Source organism: Hemicordylus capensis, chromosome 1 (assembly GCF_027244095.1).
Source record: "Hemicordylus capensis ecotype Gifberg chromosome 1, rHemCap1.1.pri, whole genome shotgun sequence".
Taxonomy (NCBI): Eukaryota; Metazoa; Chordata; class Lepidosauria; order Squamata; family Cordylidae; genus Hemicordylus; species Hemicordylus capensis.
Genome location: NC_069657.1, coordinates 333,626,436 through 333,649,812, shown reverse-complemented (window position 1 = coordinate 333,649,812; position 23,377 = coordinate 333,626,436). Strand labels below are relative to the sequence as shown.

The 23,377-nt window shown below is 44.7% G+C and overlaps 1 protein-coding gene across 3 annotated transcripts in view; it reads left to right on the top strand.

Moving 5' to 3' along the window:
• Window positions 1-11,362: 11,362 nt before the first annotated feature.
• REV3L (REV3 like, DNA directed polymerase zeta catalytic subunit) overlaps window positions 11,363-23,377 on the top strand; it is a 188,642-nt gene continuing 176,627 nt past the window's right edge. For 2 of the 3 annotated variants that reach the window (XM_053305629.1, XM_053305804.1), the window contains exon 1: window positions 11,546-11,805. In XM_053305629.1, the coding sequence (XP_053161604.1) occupies window positions 11,667-11,805 (139 nt within the window). In that variant the 5' untranslated portion in view covers window positions 11,546-11,666. Of the gene's footprint in view, window positions 11,806-23,377 lie in introns of all 3 variants that reach the window. The other variant, XM_053305716.1, reaches the window with a different exon arrangement.

The following is a 23,377-nucleotide window of genomic DNA, read 5'->3' as shown; positions in this document are numbered from 1 at the left end:
GAGGAGAAAAACTCTTAATGGAAATACAAATATGAAAAGGATATCACATTAAATCTGGGCTAGACTGAATGTTGGTGTTCATAACTGTAAACATGGCATGATTGTAGCAGCGATCAAGCCTCCTCGGACAATAAGACATTAATTAATGAAACATTTCTCTCAGGGAGGAGGGTGGGAAGATTGACTAGTATTGAAGGTGGCTATCAAAATGCCACCTTGAATACTAGTGGCTATCAAAATTTGACTAAATGTAAAGAAAACTAAACTAATGACAATGGGTACAGCAACCAGCCTCAGAATTGATAATGAAGACATTGAAGTGGTGGAGAGCTTCTGCCTTTTAGGATTGACCATCAACAGTAAAGGATCCAGCAGTTAGAAAATACGCCGCACACTAACACTTGGTAGGGTTGCAATGAAGGCCTTGGAAAGGATATTTAGATGCCGTAACGTGTCTATACATACAAAGATTAGAATCATTTGGACAATAGTTTTCCCCATGATGCTCTATGGATGCAAAAGCTGGACTAAGCTGAAGCATGATAGGAAATGTATTGATGCTTTTGAACTTTGGTGCTGGAGACGACTCATGGACAGCCAGGAAAATAAACAAATGGGCCATAAAACAAATCAATCCAGAATTTTTACTCGAGGCACAAATGACCAGCTCAAACTATCATCCTTCAGACACATTATACGAAAACCCAGCTCCCTTGAGAAGTCCATAATGCTGGGGAAAGTTGAAGGAAAGAGAAGAAGACGGCCAGCAGCAAGATGGATAGACTTGATTACAACAGCAATGAATGCACCACTGAGAGACCTTAAAGGCCAAGTTGAAGATAGATCATCCTGGAGAGAATCTATCTATGTGGTCGCTAAGAGTCGACACCAACTTGATGGCTCTTAATCAATAAATCAAATCAAAATGCCCAGGTTCCAAGGATGTGGAGTAACTCAATCCTTCCCCTTGCTCTATGAGTGGCTAGGAACATACTAAGGAGCACAGGATCTTTCAGCTACTAGGGAGGGTTTTTTTTTTTTTTTTTTTAAATTGCTTGGAGAAGGGGGACCAGAGTATAAGGGCTTCCCAGATAAAGTCTGTGAACACAAACAGTCTAGAGAAAAACTTCACTATAAACTTCAGTGAGATTTTCTTTCATCCTTTGTGATGTATAGCTGCTTGAAGAAAGAGGGAGAAATAAAAGGCCCTCTTCAATAATGACAGAAGCCTCTGATATGAAGGACCAAAGGAGTTCACTTCCTGAAGTCAGGTTCCTTGGAAGAAAGCAATCTGGGTTGTAGGATATGCAGGACTAATACTGCTAAAGCAGCATCAAAGCTAAAGGTGTCCCCTGACAGAGTTCCTCCAGTGCCTGTGAACTCTACAATTCCATACATCTGAACCCTTGTTGCTAGGAAGCTTGGCACCACAAGGTCTGAAAAGTCCCAGTCCTTTTAAAACATATTGGCCAGGTTTAGATTATCAACTAAAACACAGTTTAGTTTATAGAGAACACATTTGTAGGCTCACACACTACCCTCCTCCACACGCAAAAAGCGGTCAGTGAAAGCTTTTGACTTCAGTGTAAGAATTAACCATAGTTTAGCCTTATATCTATCTATCTATACAATTCTCTAAGGCGTTCCCATGGCTAATCCTGTGTGGCAGCTCTCACGAGAGTTTGCAAGCAGAAGCACCATGGTAATTGGGCAGTGGGGATTCCATATGCAGATAGGGAGGAGGAGCCTGTGATGGTTAAGGTCAGTTGGAATGCAACTGTTACTGGTAGGAAGATGTTCTTGACTGTAGAGGAGAGGAATCTCTCTATATAAAAGGATAGCAGGCAGTTGTCTACGAAGATAGGGGTCATGAGGGAGAAAAGAGCCCCGTCAGGAGAAGGAGGCTGCCATTGTGTGGATTAGATGAGAAAACAAGATGAACAAGATCTGTTAACTCAGGGAGGGAGGGAGGGAGGGAAGAAGGGAAGGAAGGAAGGAAGAAAGGAAGGAAGGAAAGAAAGAAAGAAAGAGTGGAGGAGAAAGCGGGAAAAAGAAGGGAGGAGAAGTGAGAAAGGAGGAAGGGCAAGGGATGGGCCCAAACCTGTCAGTGGCCTGAGGGGAACAAGCAGCCATGGCGGTGTCTATCGGTAGCAAGGAAGGGCCCAGTCAACCACTGCTGCTGTTTGGGGCTACCGAGGCCATTGGCGGAGGGAGACAGGCAGGCAAGGGGCAGGCCCGGGCCTGTCAGTGGCCTGAGGGGAATGAGTGGCCATGGTGGTGGCGGCAGCGAGGAAGGGCCCGGTAAACCGCTGCTGCTGATGATGATCCTGTGGGGAGAAGCAGTAGTGGGGCTCTGGTGGGATGGTCTCTGTGGATAGGGGGCTGCAACTTGGCCAATAGGCGCCAGCAACTCTGCAGTCACAACCAAGAGGGGTGAGGGGGATGGAGCAATGACCAAGAGGGGTGAGGGGGATGGAAGCAAGCAGATGGAGGAGGAGCAGGAGTGCAGCTCAAGTGAAGGTACAGAAATCTCTGAGGTGAGGGGGGCTGTGGCAGAAAGAGAGGGGAACAATCAAGTACTAGAGCGCAGATGCTCTGCGTGGGTTAAGCTAGTACTGTATAAATTTGGAGAACTGCAGTTTGTTATGACTAACTAGAGTTAGAACAAGCTAGAATATAAAACCACACTCATGGAAGGTGGGGACTATGCAAACCTGAGGTTTTCTGTGGCTCATTCATGGTAATATAAATGATGGTTCAGATGATCATCTGAACTGAGCTACTCTTTAGTCCTATTTAGAAGTTACTGAGTACTGCAGCACACATGGTTACAGAGCAGAAGCAGGGAGGATGTTGCACCCCAAAGCTGTCACTCACCCCCTCCTGCCCAGTGTTCACAGTTACAGTGGTGTTTGTCTGAAGGGGGAAATGCTGTAACCATGATGGTCTGCGCTTCCGTGAGCAGCAACCTTGGGGGATCCAGATTGCTGCTCACTGAAGTCTCAGCCATCATGATTACAGTCTTTCCCCTTTCAGATAAATAGCACTGTTAACTGTGAGCACCCAGCAGAAGTGGGTGAGAGACAGCTCTGGACCAGGTCTTCCTCCCCACTTCTGTTCCTGTAAATGTGAGCTCCACAGTACTCAGTAATGTCTGAATAGGGCTTTTGATATTTCTCCATCTGTGATTGTAACCCTAGTAAGAGTCCTCTTGTGCGTTTTTAGGTCTTGCCTTCACACCACTGGTCAAAATTGTTTCACCCAGCCCCTGGTTCTTGTTGCAAAGACGTGTCCCTAAACCCATCCCAGCATAATTTTCATTACACCTCTATATTAAGGTAAAGTGTTCCGTTAAGTTGATTTCGACTCCTGGTGCCCATAGAGCCCTGTGGTTTTCTTTGGTAGAATACAGGAGGGGTTTACCATTGCCTCCTTCCACGCAGTATGAGATGATGCCTTTCAGAATCTTCCTATATTGCTGCTACCTGATATAGTACCAGCGGGGAAACAAACCGGCAACTTTCTGCTTGTTAGTCAAGCATTTCCCCGCTGCGCCACTTAAGGTGGTACACCTCTGTATTATTGTTTTTTATTTCAACCATAAACACAAATAAAAATGAATTGTAGAGATGTTTTGATTTAAAATTCTTGTTTGTTGTACAGTAAAATAAAACCAATTATTTTTGCAATGAAAACCAAGTTTTATAGCAAGAATACATCATAATATTGTTATTCTATTACTGACACCTATACCTGAATGAATATAAGATATCAGCTCAGTGACTCTACAGCTATACATTAGATACATTATTTTGCTGCTCCCAGAAAATAAGATGAAGAAATTGAGCTGAATCAGAGTGGAAACAACAAGTTGTCTAAGGAAGTATGAATAGAAACAAAAATGCATATGGAAGGGATTCAGCAATTATATGAAATGCAGGGTCCACAATTCTTTTCACCATTCTCACTATGGTTAACAGTTTCCTTGCCCTCTGGTAAGAGTTATGAAAGAGCCACAGTCATCTTCTCTAACTTGGAGCTAGAGGGAGGGCAGGAATTATCCCTACATGTTGAGTTTCAGAGGGCTCAGTATAAAAGGGAAGATTCTGCCCCATGCCCCCACCCCAGTTCCAAGCAGGAGAGGAAGGCTGGGGCCTGCTGTTTAGGTGATTGACAGCTGAAGTGCTCCAAGTGCTTTGGACATCCAATAACAAAATGAGCCTTGGCTGTTAGCCAAAGCAGTTGGAGTGCCTCTGCCAGCCTAGCAGAACTTCAGAGATGATCCCCAGCTGTTCTTCTTGCCAGTCCCAAACTTGGAGATGGGGCAGGGGGTTGCAGTTCTCACACAGATGCAGAGAACAAGGCCAGTTCAGAGTCCTGGTGACCACAAATTTTGGCTAGGCTACTAAGGCCACCCAAAATGTGTAAAATGCATTAGCTGTTGCCTGAAAAATCCGGAGTAAAGTCTAAAACCAAATCTTATGAAATCTAGCTCTACAAAAATTCTGATTAGCATCTGTTTCATTTACTGAAGTAAAGTTAAATCTTACTAATGTACATACTAATTCACAGTGTCTCAGTAGAACACATTCTGCCCCTGTATGTTAGCAAACATGAAATATAACTATGCTCCTAGTGACCAAGAAGTCTGAAGGAACTGATTCCAGTGTGTAGTGACAATTCAGCACAGCAAAAGGTAAATGTGCTAAAGCCCGTTAATTCCAAGGTACTGTACTTAAATTTGCTTGTTGTTAGTTTGTGGCTTTAAGTGCATAAAAGATTGGTTCCTAAATCAGAAATTATAATTCAAATTTTCAGGAGGAGATAGCATTTTTAAAAGGTCAAAATTTTTAGCAGTCAGCTCCAAATTTTTAGGTGCCTGCGATCTGCAACTCAAATTCTCAAAGGCTGCTCTTAAAAAAAAATAAAGAGGGGGGGAAAGCTATTATCTTTAAACAAAAACAAAACAACAAAACCACACAACTAATTCTTAAAAAGCATAAAAATAGTCCCAGTTAACAGAAAACATTGCCTAACCCTGCATACATAACTTTTAAACAACATTTATTCCCAGAGAATAAAGAAGCAACTGACTACTTGGGAGTAGCAAAGAGCTCTACAGACCTTCTAAGTCCATATACCTTTTGGGCTCTCTAGGCAGGTAAGGTGAAGTAGGTTGGGAAGCCCAGCCATTTTTTCCAAGCAGAACTCCTAAAGTTCTCCTTTTCCATTATCAAAGTCTTACGCCACTTCATAGAAGAGGCAAGAACCAACCCTATTGAGTATCAAAAGGCTAGTTCTTGGGGCCAGCATGAGAATGATCCATCAATCACATGCCCTAAGAGCGAGGTCAATTGGCCTGTTTTTCTATATAGGACCATATGCACATTGGACAATGAAAACGTGCTACAAACATTGCTTGTGTTCTGTTAGGAAAAATTGCTCACATATATACAGTGAATCATCTAGTCACCTTACATTTTTATGAATTCTGCTATTGTCCTTTATTATCATATGAAGATTCTTAGGGCACTCTGAGCCTGCAGTTAACATTAAATTCAAATGAGACTGTCATTTATTCTAGAGAGGTCACCGGCCTCTTCAAGAGATGAAGTTAACAGGTCATTAGTACACCGTTATTAGCTTCACATCCTTGGCTAATCCATGCTGTCTGTTGACCAATATAGTTAAAGAAAGAGCCCTACAGAGCAGCACTATCATTTGATCTTTCCTGGCCATCTGCTACAAGCCGGTCTCCCCACTCCTGGAATGCGAGTCTGGTGATATCAGAGTAACTGGCAGATTCTGATCATATTAACCCATTTCTTTTGCATCTTTCTCCCTCTTCCTGTGCAAAGGAATCCTTTACCTGTTCACATTTGCTGTCACACAACTAAAAGCATATTGCTCCCAAAATTGTGCTATTAACCTTATCCTTTCACTCTGATAGTTTAATGGTGTCAATACTTGTGCCTTTGCACAGAATCAATCAACTCCAGGGACGTAGCAAGGTTGGAGTGGGCCCAGAGACAAAATTTTAAAATGCGCACCCCCGCTCAGCTCATGAAGCATGAAGTAAAGAAATCTTAAATGAGGCTGAATAGTGGTAACAAAAAGCATAGTAAAATTTATATCTATATCTATATCTATCTATATCTATCTATCTATCTATCTATAAACCTATGTGCCACAACAGAACTTCTAGAACATTACCCTGAATTATTTTTTTAAAGGTTTTGTAAATTGTGGACGATGCAAGTCATTTCATGGTACTAGAGAAAGACATGCTATTCTGGTAGCTCCAGGTCTTAACACTCACATCAATTTCGAAGGATGAATATAACTGAAGGAAGCCCGGGCAGGTGCGCGGCTGGGGGAGTCAGTCATGTGGCTTGCCTCTGGGGGCCCCCCACAAGGCAGTTGGCCCCCAGACAACTGTCTCCCCTTGCCCTATTATAGTTACGCCCCTGATCAACTCTATGGATGTCTTACTTTGGAACATAGGAAGCTGCCATATACTGAGTCAGACAATTGGTCTATCTAGCTCTGTATTGTCTTCACAGACTGGCAGTGGCTACTCCAAGGTTGCAGGCAGGAATCTCTCTCAGCCCTATCTTGGAGATGTCAGGGAGGGAACTTGGAACCTTCTGCTCTTCCCAGAGTGGTTCCATCCCCTGAGGGGAATATCTTACAGTGCTCACATTTCTAGTCTCCCACTTTGATTTAGGACAGCTTTTCTTCCTTCCTGTTAAGGACTGGAAATATCAGTTCCATGTTCTATGATTTTTTTTAAAGTAGAGGTATCTGTTGTCACTGATTGCCAAACAGATTAAATCACCATAGAGCTGTACTCTGTGAGCTAGTTCACACAATCGGCAGCAATGTCCCTTAACATTGGGATTCTGGGATTCCCGATGTGCGTGTACTCCCATGGTGTGTGTGTGTGCTCCCAACCAGCTACAAAAAACCTCCCACTTCCAGGTTGGCAGCACACAAACCAGACATTTAACCAGGATCATTAATCTGAGATCTGAACTCAGTTTGTCAATCCCAGTTAAAGGTCAGCTGGTGTGCTAATATCTCAGGATCGCGAGCTACTTTGCAACCCACAAGACACGCTCTGTGGAGTGTGCACCTGCTAAGAATTCCAGATCCCCTGTTAATGGACATTGCTGGTGATCACATGAACCAGCCGTTATTTATTTATTTATTTATTTGATTTATATACTGCCCTTCCAAAAATGGCTCAGGGGCAGGGCAGTTTACATCAAAATAAAAACAAACAATTAAAATCAAAACTAAATCAATTAAACAATTAAAATCATTTAAACATTAAGATAATTTAAAACCAACATTAAAAAATTAAAACCATAAATCTAATTAAAAGCGTGGGTGAACAAATGTGTCTTCAGTGCCTTTTTAAAAGTTGCCAGAGATGGGGAGGATCTTATTTCAACAGGGAGTGCATTCCAAAGTCCAGGGGCAGCAGCGGAGAAAGCCATTTCCTGAGTAGCCACCATACAAGTTGGCACATGTAACAAGAGGGCCACACGTGTAAAGAACAAACCAAAACTAGCAATAAACCGTGTGCAAACAGCAAATATATATAAACATGCAAATTCAGAAATTAAACAATTATATTTTTATATATGTGTCTTAAATTCTTTAAATATATCTCTAAATAAACATACATGCTTCAAAAAAACACCAAGAAATGTCCAAAGTTGCCCAGAGCACAGAATAATGAAGATGGTAAAAATATACCAATCTTGCTTAATCAATATGAAGGACTGTGATGTTACAACAGAATACCAAAACAAGTCCACTATGTCCCAAAGTAAATAAATTTATAGAAGATGTTGGCAAAGTTCCACTCCTTTAAAGTCAGCATAGAGAAATGTGCTATAATGATAGTCCGTTCTGTTATCTGAAGCTTGTAATGATAATAATTCTTTCACTAGTAAGTCCTTAAAAACTGTCTGGATATTCAGTATTTTTCGCCGAGGCTTCCTCATGAAGGACTTATCAGCTCTGTGTTCATTCTAGCATTTTGTATGTGAATTTGCATGTTTATATATATTTGCTGTTTGCACACGGTTCATTGCTAGTTTTGGTTGGTACCATACAAGCTGGCGGCAACCAGAGATAACTTCTCCGGATGATCTTAACAGGCAATGGGGCTCATGGTGAAGAAGACACTCTCTTAAATACCCAGAGCCTAAGCTGTTTAGGGCTTCTTAGGTAATAACCAGCACCTTGTATTTTGCCCAGAAAGGTATCGGCAGCCAGTGTAGTTCTTTCAACACAGGAGTAACATGGTCTCTCTAAGATGAGCCAGAGACCAACCTGGCTGCTGCATTCTGGACCAACTACAGTTTCCAGACTACGTACACAGGAAGCCCCACACAGAGCACACTGCAGTAATCCAGCTTGTCAGGACTGACAACCCCCAGGCACCAACTTGGCCTAGAAATTTAATTGTGGCACCTAGAGAACCTAGTGCAATGGTTGCTTCACAGCAATTCTGCTCCCTGGACCAGAGCCTGGTACCAGCACTCTTCCTCCTCCACTGTTGCAAAACCCTTCCCGCCTCCTCTTTCCCCTCATTGAGTGTTCTTTGGCATGCCCTCCCCCTCCTCCAGCTTCACTATGTAGGCAAATGGGCCCCTCTTCCCTTTTTGCATAGAACAGCACTGCAAAAAGGCGGAATGCAAGAGCATGACTGCTACTGAGTGCAGGCAAAGAAGACTCTATACTGGAAGAGACTGCACCAGACAAAAGGCATTGCTTGCCACAGTTTTGGAGCAGGAGTAGAGTATGTGCTTGCTGGCTGAGAGCAAGAAAGGAAACTGGCCATGAAGACAGCTGGGCTTGCTGATCCTGTGCGATGAGTGGGAAATTCTGGGTTGCACATTCCTTGCCCACTGGGAAGCAGCCTCCAACTGAGAGTGAATGTGATGTCACATGTGACTGGTAGTCTGCATGGTGGTCTCTAAATTCCCTTTCAGCCAGCAAGAACATGTTCTCCTGCTTCATGGCTGTGGCAATTAATGCCTCCTGCCCACAGCCATTCCCTCCAGCACAGTCCTGCTTGCATATTTCAGAAGGTGAGGTTCCTGTATTGACATAGCCAACTTGCTGCATGTGCCTGCTCCCCACCACCCCACCACCAGGGCCATAGTCTGCTGCCACTACACCATTTTTGCTCCCCCTTCTCCTCATGGAGGAATCCATTGGTGCTGGAGCCGGTGTGCTCAAGCAGCAGCAACTGCCTCACTGGCATATCCAATACAGCTGCTAACTCTCCAGCACCACACTTTCCTGTTCTTTCTTTAAGGAAAGTGCTGGGGAGACAGTGCAGGGAAGGCAGTGAGCAAGTCAAATGAATGAAGAAAAGTTTATATAGTCCTCTGCACACACGCACACACACTCATTTCTGTCACTAAATCAGGTAATTTTATTTATTTAAAATATTCCTATACAGTCCAAAACTTGTACCTCTGGGTGGTTAATTTTGTCAAGTGTCCATCTTTCAGCTCCTACATTGTTGACCTGGTTCCTAGTTCTAAAGCAAGTTTGCCAAGGACTGCTCTATGCACAACTGCAAAGTAATTTAAAATGTGATTAAGTATGCACATGACTATGTAGAGATGATTTATCAGTTAATTATCATCGTACTGAACAATTAGTATGTAAAACAATTCATATATGTGAAGTTTGAGAGAAGAGACTTAACATATCTTGAATAGCAGAAACGCAGGGAATATCAGGCATTGTCAATTTCATCACTTGTGGCTGAATACTGTTTCTCTTTGTTGCTTAGGTCCAGGTCATTCCTTTCTATGTTCTTAGTTAGTTCAGTGAAGTCTTTAGTATACAAAACACAAACAAATATGCTTGGTTTTCTCATAAATGAATTATATTTGTGATCAAAAGAGAGAAGCACTATTACAACGTTATTAACTCAGGGGTGTAGCCAGGGGAAAGGGGACCAGGTTTGCCCCACCAGTGGCCCCTTGGAGTGAGGAAGATAATTAAGAAAATAGAGAGGGGTGGAGCTAGGGGACCCAGGTTCTTCGAATGCATCCGCTCAATTATAGCTACACCCCTGTGTATTAACTAGCCAAGTGCATGAAGTATTTTGGTTTAACTTGCCACTCTGAAATTCCTAATTCATAGTACAAGTCACTCCATTGAACACTAATATCAGAAAGAAATTTGGTGTGCAAATTCAGGATACTAGCCTACATTTTAACTTTGAACGCTGACCAGAGCTCCTGCCCTTGGAAAGAGGAGCAGCACAGCAGAGGCACAGGCTGCAGCCAGATATGCGCCTTGACAACTGAAGACACTGGAATGACAGCGAGTGCACATAATCAGGGCAGCATTCTGCGCGTTGAGTCCCAAGCCCAACTCCTCTAACCCCTTCTCAGGGGTGCATTGGAAGGGATGCGGGGCGGGGCGGGGGCGGGGAGAGGAGGAAAGCTTCGACTAGAAGAGCGGCCCCAGCCTCGAACATACACGCCGACTTTACTAAGGCGGAAAATAAAGTCAGCCGCGACTGGGCAGGAGCACGCAAGTTTCCTGCGCACAGCCGCACAGAACCGCCTGACCCGGGAGTCGGAGGCTGCTCGCTCATTCGTTCCATCCCGACAAGGCCTCCATGGGAGCTTTGCAGCCTCGTGAAGAAACAAGCAGAAACTCATCTCCCCACCCACACGCCAAGGCCGGTTTCGAGTTTTTAATCCCTGCCACCCGCGACTCGCGGCGGCTCCGACTCCTCCCAGCCAGCCACCGCCTTCCATAGGCTGAGCCATGCTCCACCCCCACCTCTTCCGCGACCTTCGAGGCGGCTGGTGGGGCGGGGCCGGGGGCGTTCCTCGGGGGAGCGCTGTCCCGCTCCAGCTTCCCGTGGGCGTTAACGATACGAGATCTCCCTATGATCACCTCCCCGCCCTCCGCAGGGCTCCAAGGGCTTACCTTTCCTTAAGCGCTTCGACACAGCTCCGCTTCCGAAATGGCGGCTAAACAGGAAGCCTAGTATCCACAACCCAATCCAAGGCCGCCCCCCCGCCTGTCCGTCACCCGGAGTTCAGCAGCCCTCGATCTTCCCCAGCTCACGGAAGCCGGAAGCTGATCTGTCGCTAGCTCGGCTCTCTAACTAAGAGGAGCTTTTTTAAAAAAACAACACAAAAAAAGCTCGTGTTTCAGCAGAGAGGAAAGGAGGGGGACTCTATACTCAATCTGCCCCACCCCTTTTCGTCACCCAACGACGGTGGTTGGGTTCGTGACATCATCATCATGGCAACAACGGCTGCAGTCAAGAAACTACCGTGGAGGTGCTCCCGCGCTGAGGGGAAAGGGCGGTTTTTGAGCATGGGGCGCGCGCAGTTCGCCAGGTTCTAGACAGAGCCTTGCCTGGGTTGCAGCTGTCTCGCGGCACGTCGCAGGCGAGCGCGCCGCCGGTCCCTCCTACACGCCCCCCCACCCTGTCTGTGGTCCGCCTGCTCGTCCATGAGTGCGAGCGCGCGCCACGGTGGGTGAGGAAAGAGGGAGGGGGCTGCGCCCGCGCTGCGGCGGCCGGAGGAGGAGGTGGGGGGGAAGCCCCAGCCTCGGGGTGCGCCCAACAGTCGCCGTCAGCGGCGCTTGCCGAGGCAGCGGCGAACATGTTCTCAGTGAGGGTCGTGACCGCCGACTACTACATGAGCAGCCCCTTGCCCGGCCTGGACCCCTGCCAGTCGCACTTCAGAGAGGCCCCGGTCAAGAAGGTGCCCGTGGTGAGAGTCTTTGGAGCCACCCCTTCAGGTAAGAGAGACGGAGAGAAACCCGCCCAGCCAGGGCCTTCCTCCTTCGGGCTTTTTATCTTCCTGCCGGTCCGCTGGGCGCTGGAATCCTGCAGCAGCAGCAGCAGCAGCAGCAGCGTCCCTCAAGTCCTTTCCTCGGGGCTGGCTTGGGCTTTTTGTGACTGACTGACTGGTTGACTGACAGGCGCTGCCCTTCCCCGCTTTACCTTTCTCTCGGCGGGGTTGGCGCGCTGCAGCGTGCGCCTCACTTGCCAGCCGCTGTTGCTGCTCTTTGCTTAGCCCCGGCTCCCAGCGCCTCGGCCGGTCTCTGTGGTTGAGTGAACTCGTCCATGCCCCGGGATAAGGGGAAAAGCCACCAGCGTCTAAGCGCATGCAAGCGACACCGGGCTGGGTCGCTCATCCTTAACAGGTTGCCCAAGCGGGAGGTGGTTGGTGGCTGGGTGGAGGCGGTCTGTACTTGCTGGTGTGTTTCTGTGCAGTGTATAATCCTTGTGCATGCCCTGCTGGAAGTGGACGGTTACCCTCTGCTCCTCGCCCCGGTAGATTATAAGCCATAATGAACTGTAGCTGCACAAATACTGCTTTTGTACTAGTGACTGTGCAGAGCCATAACTCATTGTTATTCGTTGTTAAAACATAGAATCCCTAAATGAAGTGTGTGAGTTTGCACCTGCTTAAAAGGCTTCATTGAACTTCTATGAAAAGGATATCCACAGTCAGTAGTAAAGCTTAAGTTTAAGGTTGCAGTCCTGTGCATACTTATGTGAGCTCCATTGGATGCAGTGTGGGTTACTTTTGAGTAAGGATCCATAGGGTTGAGTTGTGTATTGCTAAATATGATCACATATATTAGAGCTATAAAGACAAATGACACACTGTAGAAGGAATATCTTATTCTCTGCATGTTGTCCCTTAGACTTCTTAAGATGGTGTTTTTTAAATCCCCTTCTAAAATGTTCATATATAACTGTATTCCCTTCTCTGCATCTTTTTCTCTCTCCTTAGAATCCCCAGTCCAGCTTGTGCCTGTTTCCAGTTTACTTTTCCTAATAAGAACATGTTTGTATTATTGCTCACTACTATTTTAGCAAACCATTTTTAGTTGTCATGCAGACCTATCTATAGTAATCATAAAGTGACATAGGTAATGGCACAGTTTCCATATTATAGCTGGACCATGTACACGTGGTGTTGTGCACACAACAATCCAGACTAATGGCAAGTAAGCGACAGGAGAAAGGATGCTGACAGCACAAGTATACTGATGTAAAACAGTGATCATTTGGGCATAATCTTTTTCATGTATTTAGTGTTTCACATGTTTTGGGCTAATATATTTCAACAGTTTCCCAGCTACTTTTATGAAGGGAAAGTAATTGTTCTCATAATTCAGAAGCCTGGAACCTGGTGTTCTGTGGAAGTGAGCTGGATTTTATTTTATTTTATTTTATTTTATTTTATTTTATTGGTACTTAAAATTAGTTCCTTTTTTCCTGAGCATTGTAATCAATATAATTTTTAATATTTGAATATAGTTACATTTCCCCCCAAATCCATTCACCATCAGCAATTGCCCCTTCTCCTTCTGCTCTGGAAGCTGCCTCTGCCCAGTAAAAAATACTGGGGAAGGAGGAACAGAGGGATGTTTGCTTTGCCTTTCTGTAAAAGGCCAATACGAAGGCAGAGAAAATACCTCTCCTTTCCCCTGAGCTCTCTGCAATTCACAAACAAAAAGCCTGGCAGAGGGAGAGATTTTTTTCTTCCTTTGTGCTGGGCTTTTACAAAAGGAGAAACAGCACCTTGTTGCCTTTTGTAAAAGCTCTGTGAGAAAACACCTCTTCACCCACCGCAAGTTCTCTACATGCCACAGAACTTGTGGGAGGGTACGGGGACAACTGAAAATAATGGCTGGTGATTAAGCAAGAAGAAAATCTGTGGGCCCTGGCTCCATCAAATTATTTATTCTAAAATCTTATTATTTATGTTGAGCCATCAATATACATTGTGTAAAAAAGAGGACATGTTCCTGTCACATGGAGTTTATTACCTAGAAATTGATACAAAAAAGACAAGAGAAAGGAGAAAGAAATGGATTGAAGGCAAATGAGTGAAGTAAATGTAGTTGTTTTAGTCAAATACAATATTGAAGCCAAGTCTGCAATAAAATACAAACAGTGGCAAAGCCAAAATAATAATTACAGCAATAAGAACAAGCCTCTTTGAATCTAGTGATTAGAGTCAAACGACAGTGCAAAATCTGAACCTCCAGTTCCCAGAAGGTGTGGTTTTTAAAGTTTATATTCTGCTCTTCCTCCAAGGAGCCCAGTTAGGTTTCCTCCAAGGAGCACATAGTTAGGCTTCTCCTCACAACAACCCTGTGAAATAGGTTAGGCTGAGAGAGAAGTGACCGGCCCACAGTCACCAAGCAAGTATCATGGCTGAATGGGGATTTGAACCCAGGTCTCCCCGGTCCTAGTCCAGCACTTTAACCACTACACCATGCTGGCAGCAAGAATGACTTCTGGTGGAGGGGGATATACGCCAAAACTGGTCATGCTGTCTGAACTTGCCAATGTTGGTTCAGACCTGAAATCTGCAACTGACTTAAGTTCTTGGTTACGGATGTCGAGTCCAGAACCTAAGATTAGGCCATATATGCCAACAGTGGTTGTGTCCGAACCTGCCGATATAAGCATATCGTGCATGGTGGTGGGACACAGGTGTCCAACCGGAAGACCACCACCAAACTTCAGGACCTGGAGGTAGGGATATGCATGAACCTATTCAGAGGCTCTTTTACGGGCCTCCGAACAGGTTCGAACACTGGCCAGTTTGAACGTTCGGTGGGGGGGAAGAAGCAGAAGAGGCCCCTTCTGCTTCTTCGGCTGGAAGTACCGGTCGCACGTGCACACGCCAGCCACACACACATCATTTGCGCACGTCAGATAGGTATGCTGCCGCCTCAAGGGATTTTACCTAACTCCAGCGCCTGCAGGGGGGAAGTGGGGGGAGGGGATAAGTGCACCCTCCCCCGCCCTTAAAGCCCTACCCCCCACCCCTTCGAGCCACCCCCACCCGCTTCCATGCACATCCCTAACTGGAGGTTTGGCTTTTGCCATTCATCTGAACCCTCCTGGTGGAACATGTAGCCCATTTGTAAGTGTCTTTCTTGGAATAGAAATGAGCCAGAATTGCCAGATTGTGAGCCCTTTGGGGACAGGGATCCATCTTGTTTTTTTATGTATTATTCCTCTGTATAAACCGCCCTGAGCCATTTTTGGAAAGGCGGTATAGAAATTGAATTAATAATAATATTATTAATAATAATATAATATTTTTAAGATTTGAGCAGTACAAAAATGGTCATTTTAAGCTCCTTTGGTATGATAGCTAGTTTCTGTTCTATGTTTCATATATACCTTTCGTATGTTTAGGATATTCTAACTTTATTCAGCTAAATTCTATAACTGATGCACTGTTAGGAAATTGAAGCATCAGTAAGTGTCATGTCTCATCACTTCAGTCAGTTTTGTTCACATGATGCTTAATTTAAGCACCTTGACCTGGGCAGAGTATCCTTGTAAGTCCACAAAATTATTAGCCCACCCAAAAAAACTAGGGATGGGCATGTGTTCTGTTCCAATCTTGGAACGGAACACAAATGCCCCAGAATGTTCTGTCGGAATGAGCTCATAGCTCTTGAAATGTTCCAAGCGTCATTTTGGACTCCAAAATGGTCCTCTTCTGGCCTCTGCACACATGCGGCAGCCGTTTGAGTGGTGGTACTGACCACATAAATGGATTCTGCGTAGGCCAGAAGAGCACCATTTTGGAGTCGAAAATGATGCTCGGAATATTCTGACTTGGAATGGGGTAATTCTGTTCCGAGCTTGGAACAGGTTCTTAATTCGAAGGGCATTCTGTTCCATGCCAGAACATTTGAAATGGCCGTTTCGAGTTGGAACATTCCAACTTGGAATGTTCTGACATCTAAAACAGCAGCATGCAAACCCACTAGTCTTCTTTCCAGCATAAAATTATTAGCTAGCTTTTTGTAGCACATCAATGGCCTCAAAGGGAAGAAAAGCACAGTTATTTTCCAGTTTGCAAAGATTTATCTGCCTGGAAGCATGGAACTGATTCTTACTCGGGGCTGAACAACTTTGGCCCGCCTTCAGATGTTGGACTAGAACTTCCATCATCCCTGGAGGGCTGAATGTGTGCATCCTTGTTTTTACTAGAGGGAGACCAACCATGTGCCTTGGTCTATCTGGTTTATCCCCTCTTGGATTCCAACTAGAACCAGCAACTCTGCGAGGGAGGGTGAGATCTGTTTTTGTTGGTCTGTGACCTATTTGTTTTGTGTATTTCTTTAATTAGCTGCCTTGTTTTTCTGCTGAAACGGAAGGATGGGATATATATTTACATACTAAAGACTAATGGCTATTTACAAACTTGCAGCATGTATAGGTTGTTCTAGAAGTTTCTGGAACCACTTTGTAGTAATTAATTTTTCTGTAGGGTGTAGCAGTGATGCAGAGTGTAGGTTTCCCCCCCCCCCCCCCCCGTTTCTAAAAATACAAATTACAAGGGCTCAGGAAATCCACTAGTTTGTGATGAGTGAAAAATGATGCCTGACAAGTGAAAAAAAAATCCTGATGAGTAATGTACCAATATAGAAAAAAGTTTAAAAAATATTTTTTGGGGGGTCTGGCTGGTGAACAGAGCCAACCTTTCTTGACCCCTGCAAATTACTTTTGTGAAACAACATAACATAATGAATGGATGCCAATACAAAATCAGACAAATTGGGCAGCTTCCGAGTTGTGATATAACTTTTTCCAGGTGATTGTTCTTTGGGTGAGGGTGTGTGTGTGTGTGTGTGTGTGTGTGTGTGTGTGTGTGAGAGAGAGAGAGAGAGAGAGAGAGAGAGTGTATGTGTGTATTTTACCTATCTATAGTCATCTGCAAATCCACTCACCAGCTTGCCAGTAGCAAGTGCCCCTAGCCCTCTGGAGAGCAATACCCAGCACCAAACAGAGCTCCTCACTAGAGGTCTCCTTTTCATTGGCATTTTTTTAATGTAAGGTAAGCAACAGCAGGAATCCATTCTGAGCAGTAGGAGATGGCTCCCACTGTTACTTACCATCTCCATATCCCAAGGCAAATGACAGAAGACCCACTTCTCTCCTAAGACCTTTGCCTGTGTGCTAGAAAAGGATCTGAAAAGGAGAATTGGTGGCAACCACAAATGAGTGGCTAGTGGGCTAAGCCTATATTTGTGGATCCCTGCCTATCTAATATATACTGAGGCTATTCTCACAACCAGGATGAACCGGGCTAAGGGTGCCTAGCCCAATTCCTTCTGGTTGTGTGCTGCCATGAGAGCTGCACAGCTCCTGGCAGCAAACCCCACAAAACACACACACCCTTAAACAAGGTTAGGGGAGTGAGCGCTCTGCTAACCCTGTTTAGTTGATCGTGCGCTGCTAACTTGAGGACTGTCTAACCTATTTGAACCAAATTTGGTACAGTTGTAGTGAGTGACACACAGGGACACCTCAGTGGTGTAGTTTGTAATGATGTCATCCACCCTGATCCAAGATGGTGGATGCATGAACATTTGTGGTGCAACAGATCTAACTTGTGGATCTCGATCTGAACCAAATTTAGTCCACTTGTAGAGACAGTGAAAGGAAAGTAGGCTGATTAGTTCTTACTAGTACAATTTGTTCATTCTTGTAAACACAAGCCACAGAATGGTTCTGTGCTTCTTGCAGACAGGAAATGCAACCAGAAGTCACTTCTGCTGGCACAGGAACCACAGATAGACAAAGATTGCCTATTTTTAATACTGTGGATAATGAAACTGGGTCTCTAAGACCCACCTGCAGATACGCAAAACCGCAGCCGCCAAAACTGCAGATAACGAGGGTTGTAGTTGTATATGATACTGGAATGTTGTAAAAATTCCTGAAATGTGAAAAACTGTGAGCATTCAAAGGTGCAATATAAGTGCTGTATAAATGCTAGTTGTTGTTATTAAGCCAGCCTCTTTGCTTGCCTCTTATAGAAATACTGTATGTGTCCCTGCTTCAAATGATACTCTTTTCTTTAATTATTTATGGTGCATTATGTAACTGCATATAGTCTGATTGAACTCAGTACCTGCTATTATTCATGGCTGCTTTTTTACTATGGTCAGTCTTGGTGGCTTTTCTTGTTCCCATATACATGATTGATTCAGAATACCCCTTTACTTAATTCTTTGTATGGGTTCTGTGTCACTTTTAGCATCAATTTCAGAAATCTACCCTTTCAAAGTTGTGTCTTTGATTACAGCTTTCACATCCCCCAAGGCATTTTATATCCTTCATTCTATACATGCTGATTTGCCTTGGGGGGGGGGGGGCTTCCTTTACTCATTCCTATCTCTTCTGCTATGCTGGATTGGCCCATAGGTTTTATGTCCTTTTTGCTGGGACTGCATCATTTTTAGCATCTGTCATTACTTGACACACTAGGAATAAATGTCCTGTAGTAGTGATCTCTTGGCCCCAGTTTCTTGGATGTAAACTGGGAATACTAACATTCTGCCCTGTTGCATAGCCTAATTGGGCTTTGTTTCATTTCTCTTTACCTCCAATCTGTTAACAGCTGCCTATCAATAGATAACAATATATTCTGTGCTAGAACCATCATAAAATCAGCAGAGCACAACATCAGGGCCATATTTCAAAGAACCATTTGATGCAATGTGACCTAGCTGCTGTGCTGCCATAAAGCCCCTAATCAGCCTGCCTACCTGCTGCTGCCGTTCTGAATGGCTATCCTGCTTAGGTTATGTAGGAATGGTGATGGGAGGGGTGTTAATCCAGATGAAGATGCTTGGAAAGTTCTGGGTCTGCTAATGGTGTGAATAATTGGTTACAAGAGCAAGAGAGGTTGGGAAAGGGAGAGAAAGGTGTTTGTGGCCTTCTGAAGTACAAGAAGAAACAGTCTCAGTGGATAGGACCCCAACAGTTCTACTGCCTAGCGGACTGTCTGCTTTCCTATTACACTGCAGCACTTAAGGGAGTATGTAACTTTGCTTGAGAGGCCGTACACATCAGCAGTAGAGATGGGGCTCTCATGAGGGCAGGGGAAAAGACTCCTTGGTAGGCCTTGAAATTTTCCCCTGTTGTGCTATATAGTGTTAGTCAGTTTTGCAGCCAGGGTGCCAGCCCAGAACTTAACCATTTTATTTCTATGTTGTTATTATGAATATTCATATATTGCTTTTCAATATATGAAAAAATATTGCAAAATGTTTATAAAGTAAAAGGATTGAGAAAGTGCTTTCCTGTCCCAAAGGGGCTTACAGTCTTAAAAAGAAATGCAAGAGAGTTCCCAGCATCAGCCACTGAATAGGAATAGTTGCTATCTTTCCCTGCTAAATATGAGCCTTTATTGTAAAAGGTGCCCCCTTGCCCCAGTTAGTGGGGGATGGGGTTGTTCTGGAGAGTGCAAAAAGGAACAGGTGTCCTATTTCCTTCCACTCTTGAAACATTCCTGTATAGTACAGGGAGAGAAATGTTTAACCTCCTGACATGCATCCTACAAATCTTAATTCCCCTCCCCCAGGAAACTGACTATAAAGGGCTTGAACAGCCTAATTCTCTCTGTCCCTCTACCCTCCACTTTTCTTATTTAAGCTGATACCCTGGCTCAGGCTCTCAACATTCTGTTGGTCTTGGAAGCACAGGAGCTATTTAGCAATCTCAGTTTGGGGTAGCTCTGTTTTGTTTCCGAACTGATAGGCACTTTCTTACCTGAATTAGAAGAAAGGATGGTTTTGTGTTCTCTTATATGAAGCCTTTAAAGATGCTCTAGTGTAAGTGATCAGATATTACTATATGTTTGCAGTTCCCTTGGTTTCGTAAAGCAGTTAAATGAGAAGTAATTCCATTACCTTTGGAATGTTTCGGACCCACCCCACCCCGTATTACTGCCTTTTATCAGAATCAAAACTAGACATGCATCTGGTGGTGGTGGACTATGGAGAGTAGCAAAGAGGAAATAGGTGCCCCCCTGTTCCCTTTGCCTGTCCTCTGGAAATATCCACGTGTGGAAGGGTGTTGTAGCAAGTACCTGCTTCTGGGCAAATAGCCACTTGGTGAACAGGGTGATTTTCAGCAGGAAAACTGCACAAGTGGAAAGATTTAACTCCCTCCTGTCCACTACCCAGAGGGTGGAGGGTTACTCTAAGGGGCAGGGAGGGTGCCTTCTACCTGCCCATCCCTGCCCCGCCACTTCCCCCCCACTGGCATTCTCCCCAAAAGTGTGGGTGTAGGGCTGTAGTGTTCCTCCTTGCAGCCCTGTTCAGTGTCACCATGCAAATGGCCGGTGCGTATGCGTCCCATGCACACGCGTGTTGGCCATTTGCATGGTGATGCTGAACAGAGCTGCAAGGAGGAATGCTGCAGCCCTCTGCCCACGCTTTTTGGGAGAGTGCCAATGGAGGGAAAGTGGTGGGGCAAGTAAGAGGCACCCTCTTGCTCCTTAAAGTAACCCCCAGCCTCTGAACCGACTCGAACACTGGCAGTTCGAACCGATTCAGCACTACAGAAAAGGAGTGCTGAACCAGTTCCGTGCACATCCCTACTATCCACATGCTTCAGTCCTGATCAAGTTCTACTTGGATATTTTTTGAGGGGAAGGATGCTTAGAGTGGTAAGTGTGCCTCTTAAAAGCATTTTGAGACACGTATTTAGTATGAGACAATGATATAGTGCAAATGTAAGCAATAAGTACTTATGTTTGCTAAAGCAAACATGTTACATTTTTAACCATATAAGTATTTCAGTATATCTAAAGCATTTGATGTGTGCTGCTTTGTTTGCTGCAAATGTATACATCCCTCTGCATTTGTGATCTGAGAGCATATGCTAAGGAGTTGGAATTGGCCTCAACTGGTGGTCATCTCCTATCTCTTTTTCCTCCACTCATACATACTGGTAAACATGGATTTGTGACTGCATAACATGGAATCAGCCTTCACTGTTACTCTTACAGGTTTAATATCCCTTCCTCCATAATAGGAAGAAAGAATCTTTTATTCCTAATTAGCATGTAATTGAACAGGTGTGTGTGTCTGCATGCAAGCATATGTGCATGTCAGCTTCTCTAAAGTAACTAGGAAATAGGGAAAACCTGTAAATCAAACATTCTGAAATTGACACTGATCTCCATATTTTCATTGTCTATGGTTTGCATTTTATTAATTATTTTTTTGAGGGGTGGCTAACTTATAAAGCCCATACATAACAAGAAACAAAGGAGAAAATGTAAATTTACAGAAAACTCTACTAAAGGCACATCATAAAGGAGCAAAATACAGTAGTATTAACATGTTACATATATAACTCTGACAAGAGCAGCACAGAAATCATGGGCTTATCTTTCCTCCCTCCATTTGAGAGTGACTTCTCAAGGTCAATCCATGAACTTCATGATTCTGTGCTAAAGACACACACATACACATACAGAAACAAAGTGCTATAAACACCGTTACTAAATTTTGGTTGGTATATTCCCTAAGTGTGCATGTAAAAAAACTCTTCTGGATTGCAGTCTAGGCGAGAATTCAAATTTATTTATTTATTTATTTAGCTAGCATATTTTTATACTGCCCAAAACCTATGTCTCTGGTTAGGATTTTTTTCCTACTGGGAATATTGCTATAATTGTTGTTCAGAAAAAGATTGATCCCTTGATATTAAGTAGCAGCTGCCTTAAGGAAATGCTTTAAAATCTTACAGGTTGAGATCATTCACATTGTTAGACCTAACATGCTTTACGTTTAAATCTTAGTAGATTTAAGTAGGAGTGTGCACGGTTCAGTCCGGGCACAATTTAAAAGACCGCCGGACCGGTTCGGAGGTCCGGAGGTTCGGGAGGGCGGGGGCATGTAGCTTTAAGGGTGGTGGTGGTAGTACTTACCCCCCGCCCCCCACCGCTTTGCCCCCTCCGGCGCTGGTCCTTTGAAAAATCTTCTTGGGGCGGCAGAGTTCCTCCCTGCCGCCCCTGCCCCCGTTGTTGTTCCTAAAGGGTTAAAGAGACGTGTCCTAGCGGCGCGCATGTGCCCTGCGTGGCGCACGCGCTCATCTCTGACGCTGCCGGGGGCGCGCCGCATATGTCAGATGAGCACGCGCGCCGCACAGGACACATGCGCGCCGCTAGCGCTCGTCTCTTTAACCCTTTAGGAACAATGACGGGGGCAGGGAGGAACTCTGCCGCCCCAAGAAGATTTTTCAAAGGACCAGCGCGGGAGGGGGAAGAGCGGCGGGGGGGGGGTAAGTACTACCACCCCCCCTTAAAGTAACAGTCCCCCCTTGCCGGACCGGGGGGGACTCCAAACCATGCACACCCCTAGATTTAAGTGTTGTAGATCCAGTTTTCATAAAATATTAAGTAAAATGCAAGATAATTAAATAGCAAAGCTCCTTTCATAGATGGTGCCTCCACCCAATTTTGGCAGATTCAGCCTTCCTCTGCATCTCTCCATACCCCTTCCAGCAGGGCTGTGGCTTTCAGGGGAGGTTTATCGTGGGGGCATAGGGACTGCTGTTGGGAGGAGGGGACAGGGACGTTTCCTTGTGTGAATTTTCTTCTGTCTGCCAAAGGTTTGGATGCAGCCAGCTAGTACTAGGTAAGGTAGTAAAAAATAACTGCGTATGATCATAGGGTAAAGCTAAAGTAAAGTTGTGCCCTTGAGTCAGTGTCTACTCCTGGCAACCACAGAGAATACAGTAGAATACAGGAGGGGTTTACCATTGCCACTTCCTGTGCAGTGTGAGATAATACCTTTCAGCACCTTCCTATCTCACTGCTGACCGATATAGGTGTTTCCCATATTATGGGAAACATACCAGCTGGGATTCGAACCAGCAACCTCTTGCTCGCTAGGCAAGTCATTTTGCCACTGTGTCACTGGACTATGGTAACTGGCTCTTCCTGAACTAGTCTTAAATAAAGAGGTTTATCTGTGCGGAAAACCTTTAATGTTCATCGTGATAACAAGGCAAGGTGTATAAACATCGTAGTTGGGTTTCATGAGGATCGGGGGAGGGGGGACATGCTTATCAGCATCCTCTCTTCCACCTGGCACTTTAGGATTCCATGTTTCTATTAATAGCAGACTACCTGGTAAATTGCAGCACCTGTGCTATAGTACTGCACCTCTTGCAGGCATTCAGTCATTTTTCTTCCCTGTTTGTAGGCTAGCACAGAGTCAAACTGGATACGCACCTAATTGTGTAATTTGAAGTGTTAGTGCCTCTTATTTCATTGCCCGTGCACACACGCACACAGAGCTGCAGGGGGGCCTTCAGTCTTGATCTGTATCACAAACCCTTTTGTACAATTTTTCTGTCCTGGGGCCTCCCCTCCATGGCTTCTTGCTGCAACTAGGTGCTCTGTGGGCAAATAATTGCTCAGAGGAATATTGTTGACAGAAAAACAGCATACCTCTTAGGTGTGGTTAATTTGTTTCCTAGAAATTCAAAGAGGAAGTGTGCATTCCTTTCGACTTG